The sequence below is a fragment of the Agaricus bisporus genome, assembly GCF_000300575.1.
Source record: "Agaricus bisporus var. bisporus H97 unplaced genomic scaffold AGABI2scaffold_7, whole genome shotgun sequence".
Taxonomy (NCBI): domain Eukaryota; kingdom Fungi; phylum Basidiomycota; class Agaricomycetes; order Agaricales; family Agaricaceae; genus Agaricus; species Agaricus bisporus.
The window spans coordinates 162,175-174,646 of NW_006267370.1; the positions used below are offsets into that span (position 1 = coordinate 162,175).

The 12,472-nt window shown below is 46.6% G+C and overlaps 4 protein-coding genes across 4 annotated transcripts; 3 read left to right on the forward strand and 1 right to left on the reverse strand.

The window, feature by feature from the left end:
• Nucleotides 1-328: 328 nt before the first annotated feature.
• Nucleotides 329-2,939, reverse strand: AGABI2DRAFT_119206 (hypothetical protein; the record flags this gene model as incomplete). The annotated part of the gene is made up of 10 exons (XM_006462280.1): nt 329-429; nt 501-975; nt 1,022-1,036; nt 1,089-1,116; nt 1,183-1,301; nt 2,161-2,256; nt 2,313-2,393; nt 2,444-2,557; nt 2,606-2,686; nt 2,742-2,939. The coding sequence occupies 10 exons, from the start codon at nt 2,937-2,939 to the stop codon at nt 329-331; spliced, it is 1,308 nt and encodes a 435-aa protein (XP_006462343.1).
• A 1,114-nt stretch (nt 2,940-4,053) lies between these two features.
• Nucleotides 4,054-8,628, forward strand: AGABI2DRAFT_143963 (hypothetical protein; the record flags this gene model as incomplete). The annotated part of the gene is made up of 8 exons (XM_006462281.1): nt 4,054-4,095; nt 4,292-4,759; nt 4,800-5,144; nt 6,198-6,600; nt 6,964-7,402; nt 7,568-7,782; nt 7,894-8,408; nt 8,590-8,628. 8 exons carry the CDS (start codon nt 4,054-4,056, stop codon nt 8,626-8,628), a joined length of 2,466 nt encoding a protein of 821 aa, XP_006462344.1.
• A 1,513-nt stretch (nt 8,629-10,141) lies between these two features.
• Nucleotides 10,142-11,175, forward strand: AGABI2DRAFT_119208 (hypothetical protein; the record flags this gene model as incomplete). Its single annotated transcript, XM_006462282.1, has 5 exons — nt 10,142-10,303; nt 10,359-10,634; nt 10,681-10,740; nt 10,800-11,093; nt 11,149-11,175. 5 exons carry the CDS (start codon nt 10,142-10,144, stop codon nt 11,173-11,175), a joined length of 819 nt encoding a protein of 272 aa, XP_006462345.1.
• Nucleotides 11,176-11,576: 401 nt separating this feature from the next.
• On the forward strand, nt 11,577-11,843 carry AGABI2DRAFT_119209 (hypothetical protein; the record flags this gene model as incomplete). The annotated part of the gene is made up of 2 exons (XM_006462283.1): nt 11,577-11,759; nt 11,805-11,843. 2 exons carry the CDS (start codon nt 11,577-11,579, stop codon nt 11,841-11,843), a joined length of 222 nt encoding a protein of 73 aa, XP_006462346.1.
• Nucleotides 11,844-12,472: the final 629 nt, after the last annotated feature.

The following is a 12,472-nucleotide window of genomic DNA, read 5'->3' on the forward strand; positions in this document are numbered from 1 at the left end:
CTCCTGCATGCGCAACCATTCCCAACGAGGCCTAATGCTAATCCAGAGGTAAAATTGCCCGTGATTTGAGTCCCGTCAAGCAGGGGCTGCTGAGTTGATTGCGCCATGCTTCTCACGACTCTTCCAAAAAAAACACCAGAAATCGAAGCAGAAAATGGCCAACTATGGTCAGCTCAACCTACCAAATCAAATCATCCAAAGCACATGGACTGCTGCACAGAGCTCCGAATTCCACCCCCAGTCCACAAGACAGCGCCCATTACCATGCAGGGAGCCGGGAAAGAGCCACCGACACACCCTAGTGCAACCTACTGAGCTCCTGGCAGCGCTACAAATCGAGCAGCGCCCGCCTGTGGCTTTCTTGCAAACCTAACAGGCCCAGGCTGCTCCAGCAGGTAGAAAGATCAAACAAGTGTAGAAATTCCAGCCCTGAATCTCAGAGCGGCAAGTGGAAAAGAGATGAATTCAGCGTTGGACAGAGGGAGCTGGCATCAACTCACCATCCCAGGAAGCGACACGATAGCCCATCCCCTTCAAATCGCCCAGGACATCTTCAGCAGGTGTGTCCAAGGTTCTATCATACGCCGATCTCATCCTCTTCACCATCTCCCCCATCTCTTTCTCCATTTGTTTCCCGCTAAGAGGTTGGTAGCCCCCCAGCTGGAGCCCCTCGACCAAGCTATTTGACACGCTAAAGGGGAAGCTCTCTGCCGATACCATGGTGGATATTTTTTTGCGCACTCGAGGCAGGGCGCACCGGCCATGCTGCTCACGAAAGGCCCTCTTTTTGGCTTGTTCACGGCGCCGGCGCGGCACATTCCTAGAAAGAGGGGGCTTAATCGCTGGCTCGGCTTCAGGGATGGGCGCGGGGAAGATGGTCGAGGCCTCCGCTTTTTGCATTTTGCGCGACCAGGATGCGCTGCTAACCCCAGCCCCATCCCCCTGCATTTTTTGCTTGGGCGGCTGGGGATGATGCTTGTTGACGGATGAGGGGGGGGGGAAGGCTGGAGTCCCCATCTACTCCCCCATTTTCTACCTATTTGAGGGGGTCAGTTAGTCTGTAATAAAACCAGCAGCTCCTAACCCACCGAATTGGTGTCCAAGCGTATTGGAAGGCTGCGAAAAGAGTCACAGTGGTCCACCAGAACTGCTAAACTGATTGGGCAGGGTGATGCCATATACCAGCCGCACAGACGGAGAAACCAAAGGGACACAGTCGCAATGGCAGGGAGAGGGAGAAGTGCAGACAGCAGGTCTGAGGTGGCAGCATAATACCACGTGACAAAAAATAGTCCCGTGATCTGGCGAGATATGCAGGGATCCAGGATCAGCAAACAATCGCACAAATCGCAATCCATCCCTTAATTCACCCACACATATTCCAAGGCTCTGATTAATCTAAGTAGTTTTCAATGGAAACGGTAAACTAGCAGCCTCACAGACACGCTCAAAACAAAGGTGAACAATTTCCTCATTGTCACTGCACAGCTGACTGTCAGATAGACCCAATCAGAGGGAAAATAAGCCCATCTTTACGAGTGGAATTGCCTGAAAGATTTCGACACTAGAGGTATCTGCATAATCCGTCCTAGCTAGGGCAAAATGGCCCAGCGCTTGATTGAGATTGAGTAGCACAGACGGAAGAAATCGCCTGTAGTACAAATGGCCGGGGACAAAAGAAAAATCTTGGGAGCGTGAGAAAGGCCACAGAATCGGCTTTTCCTGCATCACTGATCCAAGGTCCATGTGTTCATATGGGGATATGAGGAGGAAGGTGTCGGATATCCAGCCAGCATTCTTTATTTTCCACTCATGGGTGAATATCTGTCTAATTGAACCAGCAGCCCATTCAAAGGGTGGATTTTGTTGCAGCGGACGAAACACCACCTGACTAATACAAAAGAATTGAAAGTCGAAAATCGAAGAGGAAAATCGTCAGCCAGCTGATTCAAGCGGCAGTGCTCCAGCCGCACCTCCTCTTGCTCGTCACAACGCGGGCCATTTGCTTATGCTGGATGGGTTTGAGAATCACAAATAATCTCAGTTAGAATGGCAAGCTCTAAATTGTTGCACAGAATCCCCTGCCATACACCAGTTTATAAACAGGGCCCATCAATTAATCAAGCAGCTACTGCTGGTTACTAGTACTGGCGAACATACAGTATAGGCGGGAGCGCACTCATTCAAAGCCTTCAAGGATGCCAATGTGCTTGCCTCAACCCTCCTGGCCAACCGGAGTTGCCGTTGGCCCAGCATCTGGTCAACCATGATCTGTCAGCCACTGCAAGCATAAAAAAGAAGTATTACTGCACTCGTATTTCAGCTGCTATGACTTGAGATTCATGGTTGAGGGTGACTAAAGCCTTGAAAATGTCCTTAAGTTTCGAATCCAGCTAGAAAATTCAAATTGGATGCGCAACTTCAATGGAGCTAAGTCACCCACCAGTCCATACCCCTCGTAGAGATCAAAGGCAACCTCCTCCAAATCTTGGCCTTCGCAGAGCCCAATGACAATGGTGCACAGCCCAATCAAGCTCCGCTGGTCATCACAGATGCCCTGATCCTTTCAGCGCCACTAACCTGATGACAAAGAGGAAACACTTACCTGAATGCCCCGCAGATGCTGGAGAAAATAATGAGCGGAGCGCTGTTGGGCCTTGACCCCCTCCACCACACGGCCATTCTTCTGAGAACACAATGGTTCTTGCTGTCAGCACGTACCAAAGAGATCAGCTACGCACATTAATGGACCTCTGGATATCCCCCAGTGCCAGCCTTAATACAGAGGCATTGGCCCTTGCCGCCGCCATAGAGCTATCCTGGCTTTGAAAATGCATGAGGCTGTGGAACGGAGAAGGGGATGACTCCGTAACTGGATTGTCCAGGGCATTTCCAAGCAGATAAGGTTGAAAGGATTCCAGATAACCTGAGGCATCCATTGTGAGTGCTCGAGACAAGCGAAGCACTCAAGCATTTATATCACCCACCAGATCAAGTCATTCCCCAGCAGACACAACCTTTATATTTGAATAGTACACATGTATTATGCAAACTTTATGCAAACATTACCGTAAATATTATTTTAATAATACATGTGTACTATTTAAAACATATGTAAATCAAAAATGCAATAAAGCTCAATTCAAGACTTTTGTTTGCATAAAGTTTAAATATGTAAAACATATTACATACTGTATGTACTATGTAAATTAAATTTACGGTAACATTTGCATAATGTTTACATAATACATGTGTATTATTCAAATATAGAGGTTGTGAGAAGATGCCTGGCGAACCCAGAGCATACCCCAAGCATGACGCAAATGGTACTGAGTGTTTCATGAGCAAACCAATCCTGACTTGTTACCAGCCTGAGCGGTTTTTGACACTTGGCTTGCAAAATGCTTGCAGTCCTGATTTACGGCACCACCAGAAGTGGAGCAAATCTAAATTTCATAGGCGAATCCTTGGGCAGCAAATCCTCCGTCTGTCTTATGGCACTCCTAAAGTAGAGCAAATTGTAAATTTCACAAGCGAATCCCAATTTGCAGCGCACCCGAAGCAGAACAAATTGCAGATTCCATGAATGAATCCTTGGTCCGTCTTACAGCTTGCCCAAAGTAGAACAAATTGTAAATTTCGTGAGCAAATCCTTTGCCCGTCCTGATTTACGGCACACACGAAATAGAGCACGTCTTAACTTTCATAAGCGAATCCTTGATCCTGATTTACTGGCACCCCAAAAGCGGAGCATATCGTTTTTTTTTTTTTTTTTTTTTGTTTAAATCAGAATTTATTGACCGGTGCCCGACCGCAGACCGGTTGCATCAGGGGGTCAAAGACCCCGTTCCGCCTATATAATTACAAATCCCGGGACAACAAAAGTAAAGAAACAGAAAGAGGAACAGAGAGTTCCATTCGTATACAAGTACACTACTAGAGACTTAAATAAAGACACTTCTAACTGACGACCTTCTTGTGTTTCATGATAGAATAAGGGCCCCACTATAGGACGCATACCTTTCTTTTCTCTTATCTCATTATCAATATCACATGATCGGTAGACCTTCTCCCGATATTCTAGTCAATCTTTCTGTAAGTAACGCGGTTCCATCATATGTTCGAACGAAAACGCTTGAGGGTTATCGCATAAGAAGTAGATCAGACCTTCAACTGTCTCGATCCCTCCATTATAATGATTAGAGCGCCATACGTACCACGGACACTCGTTGAGGATAAGGATATGATCCCGTGTTTCTGGCGCGTTCCTGCACCCATGACAGTCTGAAAGCTGAACACTCTTCAAGAACCATTGCCGGAACTCGTCGATTGGGGCGTGTTTGGTGGCGGCGCGCACAAAGCATGCGCACAAACGGGGATCGTTCACGATAGTGACTCCGCCATAGTTGCAAAGCCACAGACCCATGTTGATATGGCTAGGGAGGAGAGCGACTCTCTCATTGTAATCCGTGTTGTTGTACAGCGTAAGGAAATTGTTACCGCTGTAACATTCTTTGTCGCTCGGCTCCATGAAACCGATTCTCCAGTAGTCAACGACGTCATGCGTAATGTCTTGACGCCGCCTTTCATGTGTAGGGGACTCAGGGAATTTTCTGGCCTTGTATTGATTTTCCGCTCTAGCGCTCTTAAACGGTGCATGAACATTGCAAGGAACACAGAATTCGAGAAACCTGTGGTCCTTGTCGCAATCTGTGAACGCATTGAGTCTGAAACCCACTATCTCAACAGAGAAGTCTGGGTATGCGTCAAAGATATCCTGTCAATATTTTGACAAACAGATTCATAATATGGCAAGTGACAGAAAGAGACCATGGGATTTGATGCCGTGGACTAGAGAAAGGAAGTTGCCGGCGGTGGAGGCGATCCTAGACAGTGAGGGAAACTCGTGTAACAATGAAGAAAAGTTGTTCAAAACCCTTCACAATACGTACAATGCGGTGGATAATAGAGAGGTGGATATGAGCAGCATGTATAAAGAATTAGAAGAATTTGAGGAGAGAGAATGGGTGAAGTTCTCTGTTCAAGAATTTCACGATGTGCTCAAGAATTGTGCCAAGAACACGGCGCCTGGGCCAGATCACGTCTCCTGGAGATTGTGGAAGCGATTTGCGACAGATGACACAGTCTGCCAATTTGTCACGAAGATAGCTAATGCCTGTTTTGATACGGGGTATTGGCCTCAACACTTCAAACAGTCCATTTCGGTGATCATTCCGAAACCGGGCAAACAGTCATACGACAAGGCCAAATCGTTCAGGCCTATCGTCTTACTCAATACGATGGGGAAACTCATTGAAAAAATGATCGCACGGAGGCTTCAGTTCGAGACTATTGAAGCTGGTGTCATTCATCCTTGTCAAACAGGAGGTATAATCCAAAGATCGGTAGAGGATGCAGCAGTCGCACTAACACATCATGTTCGTACGGCGTGGGCAAAGAAAAAGGTGGCTTCAGTTTTGGCTTTTGACGTAGCACAATTCTTTCCTTCTTTAAATCATAACGTTCTTTCAAAAATTTTCAAACATTTTGGATTTTCGGCTAGTGTAGTTTCTTTTTTTTCTGACTATTTAGTAGGAAGAAAAACGCAATATTCCATAGACAATATTACTTCTCCTCTATTCGATAGTAATGTAGGAGTCGGACAAGGTAGCGCACTGTCGCCTATACTCTCTGCCCTGTATATAGCGCCATGTTTTCATTTACTGGACAAGTGGGTCAAAGACGAGGAGGACCGTATTCATTTTCCTTTAATCTCTTTTCTTTCTGTTGTAGACGATGGACTTCTTGTTGCTACGGGGGATTGTAGAATGGATACTCACGATACTCTAAAAGAGGCGTATGCCCAAATGACTTCCATTCTCAAGGACTTCAGCCTGATTATGGAACATACAAAGACGGAATTATTCAATTTTGCGGACTCCGCCCGTAACAAAAACTCGCCAAACCCTAGCATCAATTTGGGTGTGGCCCCCTTTACCCGAGAGTCTCCATGCGTCCCCAAAGACGTGTGGAGATATCTTGGAATCATGTTTGATCGCAATTTGACCTTTCGCGATCACGTTAAATTCTATTCCACCAAGTCGGTTTCTGCAGTGCGCTGTATGAAGTCGCTTGGAAACTCCAACCGAGGATTGACGCCTAAACAAAAGCGCCTCCTCTACATATCGTGCATCCAGCCAATAGCGACTTTTGGACTACGCTGTTGGTACAAACCGGGAACGAGAGCTTTTAAAACTAACATCAAGATGCTCCGTCTCACACACAACCAAGGAGCGCGCTGGATCACAGGCGCATTCAGAACTTCTCCTATGGGAGCCATGTCGGCTGTGGCTGGTCTCATGCCTCTCCACCTCCAACTCAAGAAGCTGTTTGAGAGATCGGTCATCCGCATCAACACGCTTCACCCGCACCATCCCGTTCTTTCATTATTAGAGCGGCAAAAAGCCAAAGGATCTACCCTACACCCCAACACCTTGGAACGCAAGTCCAAGACGATCCGCAAAGTCATCAAGTCTCCACTGGACTTGGTGATCGACAACCCTTCCTCAGAGATCTTCGACGCCCTCTCTGTTAGCAGTGGTAAATCCTCGGATCAATTTGGACTATTAATAGTTGTTCTATCACTTTCCATATGACGTCATTGATGATGTCATTTTGTCGTCATGCATTACATCATACATATGTCATAGCCATTACTTCTTTGATTTCAAATCGTTTTGTAGTAGTATACATAAGTATCTTGACTCGACAAGTAGTTCCTTGTCGAGTTAGACCTCAATACTAGTGGTTTAACAACATCTACTGGAACCGTTAGCTTCCACTGACAGAGTTCGACGCCTATCGACTCTCACTCTTATTCTAACACTCTCTGAACACATCAAACCTGGACATCGGCTTGTGGACCGACATCCAGACAAAGTCAAATTCGTGCTCATGCCAAAGAATCCAAAGACAGAGACGAATACCACAGCAACCTGAACCTTGCTCCCGTAACGGAACTGAACGCCTTGCATCTGTTTACAGCAGGCGTCAAACACAAGTTCGACCCGAGCGTACCTATACCGCATCGAACTCACTCGCATATTGCGCTTGTCACAGTCTTCAAAGGACAAGCCATAACATCTAAAACGAGGGCCGCCAGAAGGCGGGTCAACAATGAAACAATTGTCGGATGGTCTACATTTCTGGCATTAATCAAAGCGCACAAGAAGCTCCAAAAGGGATGGCCTATTTCCAAGGTTGTCCTTTACACTACGTCCCAGTTGATCGTCAAGAACTTGATGTCAACTAACTCCAAACCGCTCGGATCACAGCTTTCCATTGCTGTATCCTTAGCCTTCGACGCGATCGCCACAGACTTCCCAGAGGTCGATATTGAAGTGTGAGGCTTTAACAAATCGTGGGCCATGGCTCCGGGTACTTATACAGAAGACTCGGGAATGTTACAGCCGTTGGCTCAAAGAGCATACTATTCAGCAGAGACCACAAGGACGTTTACAGAGCGCTCTCTTTCTTTCCCTCAATCTGCCTCTTACCATTACACGAGGCAGAAAACTACGCGAGACGCCATTCACTTATGGCAAACCGGTTTCCAACAAGGAGTCTGCACACCGAGCGAGCCGCCACCACACATGCCGTCTTTGGATGGTATAGGAACGCGCTTTGGACTTTTAGTCCGCTCGCAAGGATTCAACGTGCCGCCACCACACATGCTCTCTTCGGAGAGTATAGGAACACGCTCAGGACTCGGGAACTCATTAAGTAAGCCGCCACCACACATGCCGTCCTCGGATGGTATAGGAACGCGCTCAGGACCTTCGGTCCGCTCGCAGGTTCAAAAGTCATCTTATCATATCAAGTCTTGTTTCAAAGGTAACAGCTGGTATGACATCACTGACAAGGAAGGCAACGAAGTACTTCCAAGTCACCTTCAAGGCGGTCCATGGTTCCAGACATATCAAGGAGTCAAGGCTGCCAACAATTCGCCGCTTTTCGCCCGTCTCATGCGAGTCATGTGCAATCATGCACCGATAGGGGAATACAGAGTGAGGTTCTTCCCCAACAAACCTTACAAAGCATGCCAATGCAATCTTCGGTCACCTGAGACGCGGCAACATCTTCTTATGGTCTGTCCTCTATTTGTGAGGCAGATTAACCATTACGACTTGGACGGAATCACTACGATACGAGGTCTCATCCTCTTCCTCCAGGACAATCCCCAAGTGTTCAGTTTCAAACCTCCGGAACTTCCACGACACGCAGATGAGAGCTGGCCGGCATACAGGAGAGAATTAGAGTTGGCTAGAGAGGAAGAGAACAAAAGGAGGAAGAAGCAAAGGCTTCCTCCACTCAAAGGACCAATCTTCTTGCACGAGTCGATTGAGTTCGTAAGACATTGGAACATGTGGGATATAAATGATGTGTCGCAGGCGGTGTTGAAAAGGGGTAGGAGAAGGTTGATTTTCTTTTATCTCGTCTATGAACGATTCTGTTTCTTTGCTTATCTTAGTGTACTTGTATACAGATTCGAACAGTCTCTTGTTTCCTTTTCTTTTTCTGTTCTTATAGCTTTCGACCTCGTCAGCTGGATACAGACTCGTAGAGTAGTTAAGTACAGGTGATGTAAAGTACGGGGAACACGTCATGGCACCCTTTAAGTAGTTTTGAAATAAACTATAGTGATTACAAAAAAAAAAAAAAAATCTCTTCCCGTCTTGAAGCTACTGAAGTGCACGTTCAGAGCCTCTTCACCCTCCTTGAGGGAGCTCAGCCTAGAAATGTGGCTCTGTGGGCTGATGGCGCTCGGCACATAAAGACATTCACCTCCCCAACTTACCAGGTCAAACAAAACAGTCTTCTCCAGTACATCTGGTGCACAAAGGACACGTCCGTTCCCCCCTCCCATGTACTCAACGGCGCTCCTATCTCCTACTGCTGGGAATTTGCAGGATCAAAAGGGCAATTTGGTGCTCGCCTCTCTGAGCCAAGCCACATTGCTTCTTTAAGCATTTTTCACGCCCATCGTCACACCTTATCCCCTGCGGCTGCTTCCAAGGCGCCCCAGGCATTCACCTTATGGGGCCTGCACCCCAACCCCACTTTGATGCCTCAAGGTGCTGTATCCAGGCCAGTCACAGAGTTTCTGGTGTCCTCCAATCTCCCTCCCAGTATACACCGCCATGACCACTTTATATCACTCATCAGCGGGGCTTATGATCAAGCTTCCATGCGCACTCATCAATACTTTAACGCATCATCCTCCATTCCTCTGGTTGACTTTGTGGTTTTGGAGGTTTAAAGTAATTGGGGTTCAAATACAACCTGTCTATACAGCTTAGGTATTCATGTTGAGGCTGTTGGGTAGTCAGTCACTTGTAGCACAGCATATCGTAAAAATTTCTATACATGAGCATCATTTAGCCTTCTCATGATTCCCGCTGAGTGACACTGTAAGGATTTTGCCCGCACAGCCCATCCATCTGGGATTGCTGGTGTAGCCATGTTGAAATCTCAAGATTCGTTTGCTTTTGTTGTGACTCTACCAATGACAGAGGTTTTTTGAATTTCGATAGGATCAGTCTAGATGAAGTATAGGGCAACACAGGCACAGGATTTTCGGTGCCTGTGAAGAGAACTTTTATTTGTATAACTCTAGTATACATAGCTCTAGATGCAACACGCAAGAATGAAAATTCTGAATTAAGTTCTCACGATAAGGAAGCAAGTTCAAGGACATTAAAATGGTTTAGATAGAATATTAGAAGAAGAGAAAAGGGAAGGGAGAAGGAACCGGAGTTCGAGTATCGTTCTCGAAACTCGGGTCATTTTGCTTGAAAATCAATGACTTTCTTTCTGCATGATGAGGGAAGAAATTCCGGATGATGATGGAAGAAAGAGACGGTGAATCATTATCCTTTGGAGTCTGTTAAACCAAGTCTGAGACCAGGATACAACTCGCTTGTATGATTCGCCGCTAGATATCTACTATTTGTTCTAGTATTCCACCTAAATACTCAACCCTAACCCCATCATTGGACTCGTGTAAACATGTTTTAACCTGCCAAAATATCATCCGGGGTTTTCGGACTTTCCCTATTACTTCCACCTTTCTTTCACCGCCATGACTTCACTCCACTCTGAGTCCTCTGAGAGAGGAAGGGGATATTTTTACCTCTTTGTTGAAAAATCTTTGGATACATCAGACATCTGTCAACCAGCACACCCTCATGGTCACTTTGATGTCCAGGCGCAATCAAGCCCCTCCCCTCGCTGGTGCCCCAAGGTCAGCAAACGGATGCCAACTTCTCCCTTTTCGCTATTTTCTGATCCCCTTGCAGGATGAAAAAGTTCACTTTTTGATCCCACATGTCGCATCACCCCAGCATGTCGCACCACCCCAGCAGGTCATATCACCTCCTGGAGGTCGTGGAAGTCCTGAACATCAGAGCCCACCCTGCACTGCATTGCCTTCCCGAGCTTCTGTGACTCCTGGAAGGTCTCAGACTCCTGAAAAGCCGAGCCCCTTAAGCACGTATATCTCTCAAAACAGCCTTGAGGGAACTTTATCCAATATGAGCACCATTACTGAAAGCGAGGAAGAAAGACCAACTAGAGTGCGCCTTAACTCTCTTTTTCCATTTCAGCAGCTGACCTTGAAAGGCAGAATCACTGTTCACCCGGCAAGAGGCAGGACCCCAGATTAGTTCCATTAAAAGTGAAGTCTGTTCCTGCTTTCTCCCTCTGATTTGTAGCTTGAGCCCTGACGCCTTGAATCCTAGACCCCTGGTGAATCGCCTTATCACTGCCCGCAGCAAACATCACCTTACAGAGGTAAACTGGCTCAGACCTGGTATTATGACCAGCGCAGTCACCCAATACCCGAGCCTCCTAGGGTTCCCCCCGATGTTTCTGTCCCATTCAAGGCCCTCTACATCTGTGATGTTATGTCCAATGGACAACCCACCAAGCATCAAACCTGGATCAACGAAAGCAACAAGGGTGTTCATTGGGTTGCAGTTGGTGAAACTGAGGAGGCAAAGCAGTACATTGATGGGGAGGCGTACATATTCTATGTAAGTGACAAAGGCCCGCACTGGGTGAAGCAAAAATCCTACATCACGTATAAAGGAAGGAAGTAGAGTACCCTTGGAATGAGGTTTTTTTTTATTCAAAAATGCTCTGGATAGTGTGGTGAAACTGCGTATTTTGATCTAAAATATGAAAGCCTAATATTTGAAATCTATAGATCATCATCACTCAGGGTCTCTTGCAAGGCGGTCCCTGTCAGTCATCATACCAACCCTATTTTAATACCGAGGTAAATGATCTATCATTATTTTGGAAGGCGGCGGCCTTAGCATACTCCCCCTCTCTAGCTTGCTTGGTCAATGTCATCCCCTCAGCGGCGACCGCTGATGAAACTTTGATGCCTAGAACAGTCAAGCCCTGGATGGGATAGCCCAGCTGCTTTTCATGGATTTTGAGAGGGGAGTATTGGTAGCACGGTCAGCTATCTTTTCTATCCTGCCTCTATCTTATCCTTACCCTCAGCTGGAATGGACGCCGCCATCTATTACCTGGCATCCACCCATCCCTCATTGCTTGGAAATGGTGATAGTGACGGTGCTACAGTCTCAGCAGAGACCCTTTGCGAAAATGATGAGCTCGTGTCTGAGGATGAGGAGGCAGAAATTCAGCTTTTAGAGGCTGTTTGCGAAGTCCTCATACGAACCAGAGCAGTAAGTGTGTTTTTGAAACTGATAGCTGATGCTCAATCATTCTAGCTGGACTTCCATATGGAAAGCCATCTGGAGGCTATGTAAGATTTCACTGGTTCACTACCTTGGGGGGCACTTTTTTCACAAGTAAGTCCGGTCATCTGCGCGATAGCTTTTTAGTTTATTTGAGCCGCTTATGACAGGGATTCTTTGGAGAAGAAAACACCATGATACAAGAAGTCCTCTATGCCCTCAACAGCCATGGCTTTGAGGAGACGTTTGCTCATATTCAAGAGCCTCAGCAGGTGCATCCTGCTGTTCTACAAACATGTGTGCTTGCGCTTATCCCTTTGCTCAGTTAGATACTCTTACCATAGACCTAATTGAGCAATGGGCTTTAACGGTCTTTCAATATAGGCCTCTGATGCGACAACTTATGGTGGGATGCTTTTCTACCTATGAATGTCCCGCACCTGAAATTTCTAAATATTTAGGTACTACTTAATCACCAGAGGCTCAACTTCCAGGCTTTTGAGCGTAGGGCACTTCAATTTGTGAAGTCCTGTCTGTCTAGGCAAGCCAACTGGCGCCACTTGTCTCCTGACACATCTCCTGACACTCCTTCCTCGCCTTAACATTGTGCTATCTTGAATGCCTCAGTAGTTTTGATCAATCAAAATTGTGATCTTGATAACTGGCACCCACTTCTTGACACATCCCTTCTGTTTACTTAA